Raw genomic sequence first — 11,934 nt, forward strand, 5'->3', positions numbered from 1 at the left:
AGTAATGAAACTGCCAAACTCCTACAGTAAGCAGCTTGGGTTCGCATCATCTTCCCACCAGTGGAACCAAATCACTGTCAGAGCTCTCTTTTCAAAAGAGAGTATCTACTGTAACCACGGTGCAGGAGGAAGGTAAGATTAGCAAATGGCCGCCTAGCTTGGCAGAAGCAGGTATTAAATGATTACTCTGTAAGCTGGTTTAAAAGCACTGGTGCAGAATCCAGCCCAGGAACTCTGAAGAAAGCTATGCAAGCAGCAACTGTATGATAAAACCATTTTATAAAGAATCATGAAGATGAAAAAACATCTTGTAAGCATTAGGTCCATAGGAACACTAACAATAAAAAAACAAAGGCCAGACCTGAATGAGTGCTCAGAAAGTAAAGTGCCCTTTTACCAGATTATTGCATACTTTAAATATCTTTTCTATTCTATTCTAGGGATAAATTTTACATTCTTTCTCAAAGTAAATGGGCACATTTACTCCAATGCATGAGGACAACATTCACTGAAAGGTGAATTTCCCTCTTAAGTGTTCAATAAAGCTGTCACATACCAGTGGCTGTGCCTTTTTACTCTTGCACACACTGTAAAAATGAACTATCTAATTTCAAAGTTGTTTTCCATCTCCATAAAAACATATAAGAGTATAGTCAGTACTTGTCTAGGGAAGACTATCCAAGAATGTTAACTAAATGAAAAAAAGACAAAAAAAATGTATCCTCGATTCAAATAAAAATTCAAACTAAAAAAGTCTCTCCCTTGCAGAAAAATAATCACCTACTTAAGTGTTTATTGTACAGTAGGTATAACTGGTATAATTTGTGTATGTATTCAAGTACTTTCAGCTAAAAGTAACCAACAAGCAGCCCAGTTAAGCATATTTTATACAAGTTCCTAGAGTACCTAAACCTCCCACATTCATTCCAAATAGTACAAGAAAAAAAGGCAGATGGCAAGGATCAACCTCTTCAGCATGGGAACCACATTTTCCCAAGATTTACAGACAACAAATAACCTCAACTGCACCTGCAGCACTATTCTTACTCCAATTGTAAAAGAAAAGGTTCATCAAAACAGGCCCCGAGATGAAGCAATTAAAAATTGTAACCACAGATAACAAAGAGCGTTTATTCACCGATTGTCACATCTATGCAACTGCAGGAATGTGTTAGCTTTTTGGACACCCTCCTCTCGCCACAAAAAGTCATTCACTCTGCATAAACAAGGGAAGAACAGTCTGGTCCCAACTCTCATCCCAACGCAGCTGCTTGGATGCACAAAGGTTTTTTCTGAAATTGTGGAGTTTGCCTTCCAGTGTGGGAAATTCCAGGAAAAGCATCTGTAAGTTTAAAACAAAACAAAACAAAAAAACACAGAAAAGTATCATGTTATATTTTGGATTAATTCTAGTTTCTCAGGGGTAACCCTCTGGTGTGACCCTCTGAACAGTTTAATATCACAATATTTAATGAGTTCTTGCCAACTTCATATTTGAATTCAAATAGAAATGTGGCCAGTAATATCCATATTCAAATAGAACTAGGGCCAATAAGATCCACCAGGCAAAGAAGTAACCTCTGAGAATGCAAAATACACAGAGGATTATCACACGAGAAGGTAGCTTACACGGTAACACCTTTGTGGTTAAAGCTAGCGGAAAAGGAAAATCTGTCAAGACTTTACCTTCAGTTGTTCTGCAAGTTCACTGGAATCCCTGAATATCAGACCATTTTCATCATGTTTCACAAGTTCATGTAAACTGTGTACAAAAGTAATAGGAAAAAAAAAACACAAAAAAAAAACAAGAAAAAAAGAACAGTGAGTGGGTCATACACGTTTAAAAAGTTGCACAGTGTATCTGTAGAGACATGGCTATGCCTTACACATTAAGAACCTAGATGTCTAGATATGAACATTACATTCCTGACAAAATGGAACAAAAAGCAGTTATAAAGGTTTAATTTAAAGATTGTTCCCCCCCTATGTCATACTGCTGTTTACCATTACAGTAGGTCCCCCACTTTGTCATTGTGCCATTTGTCTGCACATGCATCGCAGATCAGGGCAACATTCTACTTTAATCACATGGAAAATCTACATGAGATCTCCACAGTGAATACATCTTTAATTGAAGGACTGGAAGTTATAAGTCTAACTGCATACATTCACCCCTTCACAGAAGAGAGACATGTCTATGCAGAAGGATTTTTTTAAATGAAACAAAGGATTACAGGGGAATTTTTTTTTTTTTTTTGAGGCAGCTGGTTGCAATAAATGGTCCAAAGTCTGTAAAAACTGGTGCTAATTTTTAGCCAACCTTAAATAAAACAACCTTGACTTCTGAAGTTTGTCTTATTGAATCAAAAGTAAGTTGTTATGGCATAGTACTGGAATCTCATCCGATACATGCAGAATGTAGAAAACTCTTTGTCTTGTTAGAATAGCATCTTATATGATCTACTTAAATTATCAGAATAAGCAAGCTCTTACCATTCAAAATATATTGCACATACAGGTAAACAACAGCCAAACATATCTACCACCTTCATAGGTAAATCCAAACCACTGGATGATTTATGGAGACACACACCCAAATCTGCTGAGCCTGAGAAGCAAACAAAACACACAAGAGCCTAAATTCTCTGAAAGCATCTCTTCTAGTCTTATTGTGAACCCTTCTATGCATGTATTTCTTTGGGTGATACGAGCTAAATATAAGCTATTTTCAATACTATCCAGACTGACTCAATTTCAAGCTTGTAGAAAATGTATGTGTATATGCATATATAATATATTCACACACACACAATATACATATATACATACACACACACACACACACTAAACTATATATTTACTAAAATTAGCCAGGCTTTAGAAACATACCAAGCAAGTACATATATTAAATTAAGGGGAATTTTAAAACCTCACATATCTGAAAACAGCCTTGCCGTCTCTTAATCTGCGAAGAATGGGTAAGCGCAGAGGAAAACTGCCACAATTCAAACAGGACATGCTGCATTGCTCATGAGCGACTTCTTCCAGTTTGAGTGATTTCAAGACAGAGAAGTTGCAACGCCATTTTATAGGCGTTATATTCATTCCTTTAAAATTACCCTATAAACACCGTGTTTTACAGCCACATAAATAGGCAGGTTCGAAAAACGAAGAGCAGATCTACTTGAAAGTGTAGTTGGCTACTGTATTACGCTTACTGACACTTCATGCTAATACAATGAACATGCTGAGGGAACACTATTCCAAGACATGTTCATTTAGAATTTCAGCTTTTTTGGGTGCTCAGCCAAAAGTTTACGGTATCAGGTACCGACCTGCCCTGTAAACCGTAACACAATCAGGCAAGCTGTATTTCAGCATAGAAGTATAAATAACAGACTGAAATACCAATGCAGGTATTATGCCTATTTCTTGGTATAAGAGTGAAAAATGCAGTTAAAGAAATAAGCAATTTTGCTTGCCTAGGTCAAAAACACAAGTGGTATACATGTACATATCATCATTTACCAGCAAGTTCATTTTCTTACTACATGTATATTCTGCTATCTCCTGCGCATAATGTCTATCAGCTATTCACAACTCTGCTAAATTGTTTTTCACACATTATCAAATGTCTTTCATAATCCTCTGATTACCAAGCAAAAGAGGGTAATCCTCAGCTTCAAGCCAGGGTGTACAGATCTGGATATGTCTGAAGTGCAGTTTCTTTATCAGTCCATTATAGTATTCTTTTAGTGGCCCTTTGCCTGTTTAAAACACACACAGAAAAAAAAAATAATAATGATTGTATCAGGATGATTGAAAATAAAGTGCTGTCTGCGCATCTTGCTGTACAGATGACAAAGTCCCGTTGCCTCAGACATCTCAGAATATACCAACCACGATCACCCCACAGATTAAGTCCCATTGAAAAAAAGGTGAACCTATATTTCCTCTCTTAACTTGGTATTTAAAGGAGCCTACTGTCAGTGCTGCCCAGTCTTTACCTGCATTTTCTTTACAGACATAAGACAACCCAAAAATACAAATTTGCTCTTTAAAAATCACACTAAGATTTAGTCTGCTATTAATGAGAAAGTTAACCAACCAGCATTCATTCTGCGCATACTGTTTTACAAAAAGATGTTTGATGAGTAGGTTTCTTCCTGCATTAAGAGAACCTTTCTGCTTGAAACACTCCAAACATGCACCTTTATGTGTCTTTGGCTGCGGCATCTCAGTGTTCAGAATGTTGAGATTAAATTATTTTGAACGTGGCATAACGCACAGCTGTGCTACATGTAGATAGCCAGGCTGAGAGCTTCTCCTCTTTAAAGATGTGCCATGATTACAATGCTGCAAGAATCCAACTGCTCTGATTTATAATCAGACAAAAACAATTCTCCTCTCTCGTCATCATCATAGAAGACTCAGCATAGTACAAAAGTGAAAATGAAGTCATCTCTATTAGCAGAAAAGAAAAATTATAATGTGAACTATTACCTGTTATCACACATACTAAAGCTGGAAGCTTGATTCCCTCATTGATATACTGCTCATAATCTGGATAAGATAAAAAACTGTTCAGAATTGACAAATAAATGGATGATTTATTTAAGAATGGTCATGGTCTATGAATCATTCAGCTTCCTACTTCAAGTAATTTCTTTATAAACATATACCTAGTAAAATAGCAGTAAATTTACAAATACTAAAATTGACAAGTTTCTATAGAAATAAATTGTGATATGTTTAAAATGTACTATTCATAGAAGGTTTCTTTGACTACACCATACTGGTTGTTTCAATTTATCTAGAAACTGCAGCTGTAGTTTTTAAATAGACAATGCACATTCCCTTCTTTCCTATTATCAGATACCCATGGAAAGTACTCATAGCTTAGAAAACTGCAATTTACCAAGAGAAATATAATTCTCTCCGGACAACTACTCCAGTTGAATCCAGATGTTTCACTTCTGTTTTTTAACTCCTAAAGTACTGCAAATCAATCAAATATGCCTGCATTTTCGTTTGAATATGGAGGCACTGTTCTTTAGAGAAACGCCTCGTAACTGTCCAACATACAACCATTCTCCTTGGAATAGGTAAGATGAATTCCTTAGTACCTACCTTCTAAAGCTTTTAAAAGGACTGAAAAGTCTTCATCCTCTGAAAGAAAAGGCTTTATTAGAGATATTCATGGTTCTAGCATTTGTAACAAATTATTATATGTAAATAACAACAAAGATTTTCTTCACCTTTACTTGAATGATTTCAGTACGGCACAAGCTCTTCCTACTAAAAATCTGCTGTAATTATTTTCATAAAAAAGAGTCCACAACCATTTAAAAAATGTATTTGTTCCCCTTATTGACAACATGGCCAACAAGCCACCAATGGACTCTTTTGAGGATGTGCTATGTATCACATTCATTCTCTAGCTTTTGAAACCAGAATTTTTAAGAGTGGAAATTGCTCTGTTAATTCAAAAGGTACAGACAATTCTGCCATGGTTACTAGCAATTGATTTGTTTCACCTTTCTTTTCCTTTTCTCATATAGAGAAAAAAAATGGAAAGTGAGAAAGTCACATAATAGATGTTATCAGAAATAAAGAAGTAAAAATTTTATAGTTTTTTAAGCCATTTTACACCACCAAACAAGACACTATGTCTGGAATGAAAAAAAAATATATATATTTCCCGCTTCTTTTTTTTAATTCATTTTTAGTCACTGAGGTATATCATGTACAACTTGTCTTTAAATTCTTCCGGACAAATGAAGAAAAATTTAACTTTGCCACTCACAATACAAACATGCCTGTATAACACATCAAGTTTCGAGTGTGGGGAAATATAAAGAGCCCCAGTTATATCTTTTGTTAAAAGGTAACGAAATATTAAAAAATAATCTGCTTACAAACCTGTCCAGCTTGTGCTGCTGATGAGAAGAGCTGGCCGTCCTCTGGTTTTTACCACACGTCCATTTCTTTTATCCATTTCTGTAAAGGCAGACCTCTCAGCATTCGAACTGACAGACTCTGTACTACGTAAACAGAATGTTCTGAATATGGACTACACAAACACAGTCTACAAACACAGAAGGAAATGTTATGCTTAACTGACATGAATTTCTAAGCACTGTTTGAGACTTGCTACTCGATTTCTCTGGAAATAACCATTACTGTTCTGATTTGCAGAGACACACCCGATCGTAAGAAAGACAGTTTTTTTTAATCTTTCCTATTACTACCATGAGCCTAATGACACCACTATCATAAGCACATTTCTATCTTCTCACAGTGTTTTCCTTAAAATGTTGGGAAAACAGTCTCTCTTTCCAGCTCTGTCCCAAATACATCCAAAGCATGGGAGCCAACAATGCTTTTATTCAATTAAAACTGGAACCTTTACATTCAGCGGTGTGCAGCTCCAAAAAGAAAATGCCATACAGTATGATTCTCTCCTCCATTTTCAGGCATTAGTTTGGTAAACTAACTGCCTGTTGGGCTATCTACTTAGCAGACATCCTGCACACAGCCAGAGAAGAACACTTAAGTTTATAGTGCAAGATTTTGAAAAGCCTCCACAATAAAGGAATGAGGAGTTTACTATTAAAACAATTGCTAAATTAATGCTATTAACGAAGCATCCAATCACTGTCATCCAGTTCAATGGGAACCAGACAACTGCTTTCACCCTTCATGTATTTTATTACTTATTTCCTCAGAATTTACACCAACTTTTTCTTTAAACAAACAAAACCCACCAATTTTACACATCAAGCAACATGGTATCACCCCTCAATGATTTCACTTACTCTGTCCTCTCCAGCAACAATTAAGCAGACTTGCACAGCATCTGCTACTGGCTGAACGCATGCAAAGACCACTGTCTGCTGCTGTTCAGAAACTTGTGATCCCATCCAAAGATATTTCTGGGCACTAAATGCCAATTTTTAACTGAATGACACAGAATAATTGCATGCTTTACTTACATATGCTGTGCTTTAAATGGTTCATAGTCTTTTGCAAGTTTCATGTACAACTGATGTTGAAGCTCTAGTGGTGTTTCCTTGAAATAAGAAGCTGGCCTGTCATACAGCGTTACTGCCCTGTAATTAAATAAATTCACAAGTTAAACAAAAAAAACAGATTTAACAAAATGCACGTGGTAGAGTGACAGGCTACAATATAATGCAGAAAGCGGATTATTACAATAAAATGATGATTCAACTCAACTTTCTGTATTCCTGAAGTTTGCTGGTAGAGATCAAGCCTGATATACTGTACGAAAAGGGTCCCTATATGCACATTCAAGGGATGTAACACAACCATAAAAATCTACAGACATCATTGTCCTGATTTTTAAACCTATAAATTCAAGTTTCCTTAAAAAACACCTTTTCCTTTTGATTTTAAAGCCCTGTGACTGCAAAAGAAAAATCTGCAGGGTTGACTAATTGTTAGCAAATACAGTGATGTTTGCCTTTTTTTTATTTCATAGACAGTGCAGCAGCAAGTCTTCCATAACATCTGGACTGCCACCTTCTAGACAATGAAGTGTTAATTATGAAGTCTAATGAAGACTATTCAATACCCACACTCCACTAGTTCATAACAAAACTGACTAATTGGTTCCAGTAGTGCTGAACTAGCTTAGGAAAAAGTTGCTTTTATTAAGATTACTCTGAATTCAGATTCACAATTACGTGCTTTCATTTCACTTTGAGTATGTACATAATAATGTTAGAGGTGTTTCACTTACTTTATTTTGCAATTCACCCATAGATCTTCTTTCATCGCGTTAGTGACACACAAGTTATAGTCCGACAAACGTCCAAAAAGCTTCTCGTACCTGACAAAAATTAAATCTTAGTTAGAACCTAAGACAATCCCAACAGCCAAATACACTGGCAGTCTCCAGTGCCAATGCTCATTAAAAGCCAAACAAAACCAAAAGAAACTCAACCACCACCCAATAACTGAAGTTTAACTAACAATTAAAGATTAACTCCTTGTGCTGTTATACTGAAGCCATAACAGTTTATGAGAAGGGATACAGCATGACTTCCTTATCCTTTAAAACCTAAGAACACAACAATAGAAAGCTTCTTAAAGCTGTTACCTGTAGGTAACCAGCTAGACTGAGTAAGAAATAGAAACACCTTTGCAGATGGACTGGAGTGTAAAGAAGTGTTAAAGAATAAAAAAACCACAACACTAGACAAAGTCACTGCAATAAGAACAAGTTTGCGTATGCAACATGACTACTTCAAACAAGAACAAAAGGAACAAGTTTAAACCATGTGAGAAAATCTTTTAGTTCCTTTAACATTCACACACCTACTTTAAGACAGGTTTCTAATTACTTTATTCTCCTATTTCTAAGTAGCTCACTTGTCAAAGGCACGAGAGTTTGCATTGCATTGGGATACCATATTTCACCTACAATGAACATAAATTTCCTTATTTTGTTACAGCCTAGGCTTCTTAGAGAGCATATCCTTTGCACTCTGCCCTTACTATATACATACATACAGCAGGCAGAATAATGTTCCTAACGTTAACAATGAAAGCACATAACAGAAAGTAAAAGAAAAGTATTTTTTATACGTTACTCATAATTAACTTTAGAGAACAACTTAATCCCTTTAAGTCGCGTACATCATTTTTATAATCCCTTTAAGTCGCGTACATCATTTTTACATAATTTACCTAAACAAAATTTTTAGTGTATTTTACAGTATAGCACCTACCACCACCTTCCTATGTTTAACAAAGGCATTTTAAAGAATGTGCTTCCTGAAACATAATAAATTCTTGATGGAAACAGCCATTTGCTAATTATATTCTTCTTTCTGCTTTCCATCCTTCTGAGCTCTGCAAAGGTGCATAACTTGTAAAGAGAAGAAATTTCTGTACAAACCATTTTGCAATGCGTACTAGCGGGTGATTTATTCCATGACTCAGACTCATTATGGTATATCCGTAGTTGTGCCAATCAATTATCAATTTGCTTCTCCAGATAAGACATGCTACCCAGGCAACAGCTATACTAGGTAAACCTGGAGGATTCTGTTTAATAAATAAAAACAAGTAAAAACAGGGTAAGACTGTGGTGAAATGATAAACACTTAGCAATAACGAGAAAAAGAAAATCGAATGACTGAAATAACATTGTTTAAAGGGATCTTAATGAACAGGGACGATTTTGTTTTGACCAACTACAGAACTGCCAGTTTCTCCTGGGAAGGCTGGCAGGCACTTCAAATTTGCCTGTCAGATCTGGGTCAGAATTCCCATCCAAAACACATACGAGTATTTCTGTTAGGATTTATTCTTTACTAGTATATATGCCAATGAAATTCAAAAGCTCAAAAATTAACAAGAAGAACAAATGTGAGCTCACAGAAAAAAAAGTCTAGAATGAAATAAGTAGTTTTTATATAGGTTTATACCATGGATTGGGCCAATTTTAGCTCTCAAATACTTAGAGCAACATCTGAGACTGCTAAAATATTCCATAATGCAAAGCTATTAAGATTAATTACACACAGAACACGTACCTGAAGGAGAATATAGGACGGCCGCTCCATTTGCAGCATTGTGTACAGCAGCTGCATCGCCTGAGCAATGACTTTTACAATGTACTGGAGAATCTTTGGGCCAACTGCAAAGGGACAGAGAGCCTGTGAGGACACTCCCGCGCTGCAAACAGATGTGTGTGCCGTGCAGAATGAGCTATTGGGAAGCTTTAAAGCAATGGCACTTCGTAAAAACAGAAACCTGATGTCACAGAACCACCACACCACCCCCAAGTCCCCATTCTGCTTTTTATGTAGAGGAAAAAGCGAGTACCCGCAGATGAACACTAACACAAAACCGTGAGCAAAACATGCACCCGACGACCCCCGGGCCGGTTTTTGCCCCTTCTTTCCCCCTCCTCGCCCCCGGCCCGCACCCACCTCGCAACCACCGCAGGTCGGAGAGCGGCACGATGCGGATGCGGTCGCTGCCAAGCACATCGCCGTGCGGCCGGGTCTCTGCGGGAAAGGACGGAGGCTGGGTGAGAGCCGCGACCCCACCGGCAGCACCCCCCGAGCCCCCCGCCCGCCCCAACTCACGGAGGTAGCCCAGCAGCGAGACGCCGCGGCCGTGCCGGGCCAGCGAGAGCGCGTGGTACTGCATCCGCGGGCTGCGGCCCAGGTCGCCCAGCACGGCCACGCACACCCGGCCCTCACCGCCACCCGCCCGCCGCCGCCGCCACCACAGCGCCGCGGCCGCCGCCAGCACCAGCGCGGCCCCGATGCCGGCCAGCGCCCCGCCGCCCGCCGCCATCTTGAGGCCCCGCGGAGCGGGCAGCGCCCCCGGGCGGTGCGGAGGGCGCGGGCTGAGGGGGGCGCCCGGGTCCGCCTCACGGCACGAGGCGGAGGCCAACGGGGTGATTTCTAAATTAACTTATTAATAATTTATCAATAAATTATTGTTTATTTATAAATAAAATCACAATAAATTGTATTTATTTATTTATTTTATTTTAATGGATTAAAAATTCAGCACGGCTGAGTGCCGGGTCCTGCACTTTGGCCACAACAACGCCATGCAGCGCTGCAGGCTGGGGGCAGAGTTGCCGGAAAGCTGTGTCAGAGGAAAAAGATCCGGGGGTGTTGGTCGATGCTCACCTGAACATGAGCCAGCAGTGTGCCCAGGTGGCCAAGGAGGCCAACGTTATGCTGGCTTGTGTCAGGAGTAGTGCAGCCAGCAGGGCCAGGGAGGTGATCGTCCCCCTGGGCTCTGCTCTGCTGAGGCCACTCCTCAAGTGCTGGGCCCCTCACTATAAGGAGGACATCGAGGCCCTGGAGCGTGTCCAGAGAAGGGCTACAAAGCTGGTGAAGGGCCTGGGACACAAGTCCTGTGAGGAGCGGCTTAGGGCACTGGGGGTGTTTGGGCTGGGGATGGGGAGGCTCAGGGGAGACCTCATTGCTCTCTGCAACTACCTGAAAGGAAGGGGTGGGGAGCTGGGGGTCGGCCTCTTCACACAGGTAACCAGTGACAGGACCAGAGGGAATGGGCTCAAGTTGCACCAGGGGAGATTCAGGTTGGAAATGAGGAGACATTTCTGCTCAGAAAGAGCAGTCAGGCATTGGGACAGGTTGCCCAGGGAGGTGGTGGAGTCACCATCCCTGGGGGTGTTCAAGGGAAGGTTGGACATGGTGCCAGGGAACATGGTTGAGTGGGTGATGGTGGTAGGGGATGGTTGGACCAGATGATCTTGGAGGGGTTTTCCAACCTTTACAATTCTGTGATTTATCCAAGCGTGCCCACTTGGTGTCCACAAGTGTCCTCATTTAATGAGAACAGGAGCAGCTCCTTGGTTTTCTGTCCCAGCGCTGTGTGTGTTCTGTCACACTTCTCCTCCATCCGGAGCAGTGTCGTCAGGTGTGGGGAACCAGCAGCACCGCAGCTCTCCTGAGGGCAGCCTGGGGCCCGGCTACCTGCAGGCCACACCACCCACAGCCTTCTGATGGCCCCTTTACACCATCCCTCTGAAATAAATTATTTTCCAAAAAATAATTAAAAAACAAATTTTGCTTAGAAACCTGGTGAACTTGGATAATTTGCTTCATCTGACATATGTAATATCTTGTGAAGCACCACAGAGTTAGCACAGTGTTTCCTTCATCTCCATCAAAAGACTAACCCTAGGTATGTGATAAATGCATTTAATGTATTTACTGCTTAGGGCTCACAGCAGGCGGTAACATACAGTGAAGCCCTTCATTTCCAGACATGCAGACTCCTCTTTCCACCCTTATCCCAGGTGCAGTGGCAAAGAAAGGCCCTGGTGGGCTGCTCACTACCTCGCACGGAGCAGAGGTGACGGCAGGCAGCCCGTATCTCACCGTGCCCTTCAGCAGTCTGACCACCACAGTG

The 11,934-nt window shown here is 39.9% G+C and overlaps 1 protein-coding gene across 1 annotated transcript; it reads right to left on the reverse strand.

Moving 5' to 3' along the window:
• Nucleotides 1-727: 727 nt before the first annotated feature.
• Nucleotides 728-10,338, reverse strand: ALG1 (ALG1 chitobiosyldiphosphodolichol beta-mannosyltransferase). Its single transcript, XM_032197962.1, has 13 exons — nt 10,125-10,338; nt 9,966-10,043; nt 9,567-9,670; nt 8,927-9,075; nt 7,766-7,855; nt 6,996-7,112; nt 5,923-6,044; nt 5,131-5,169; nt 4,504-4,563; nt 3,657-3,767; nt 2,494-2,608; nt 1,687-1,762; nt 728-1,342 (listed from the first exon to the last, which is right to left on the reverse strand). The coding sequence occupies exons 1-13, from the start codon at nt 10,336-10,338 to the stop codon at nt 1,208-1,210; spliced, it is 1,410 nt and encodes a 469-aa protein (XP_032053853.1). The 3' UTR covers nt 728-1,207.
• Nucleotides 10,339-11,934: the final 1,596 nt, after the last annotated feature.

This window comes from Aythya fuligula, chromosome 15 (genome assembly GCF_009819795.1).
Source record: "Aythya fuligula isolate bAytFul2 chromosome 15, bAytFul2.pri, whole genome shotgun sequence".
Taxonomy (NCBI): Eukaryota; Metazoa; Chordata; class Aves; order Anseriformes; family Anatidae; genus Aythya; species Aythya fuligula.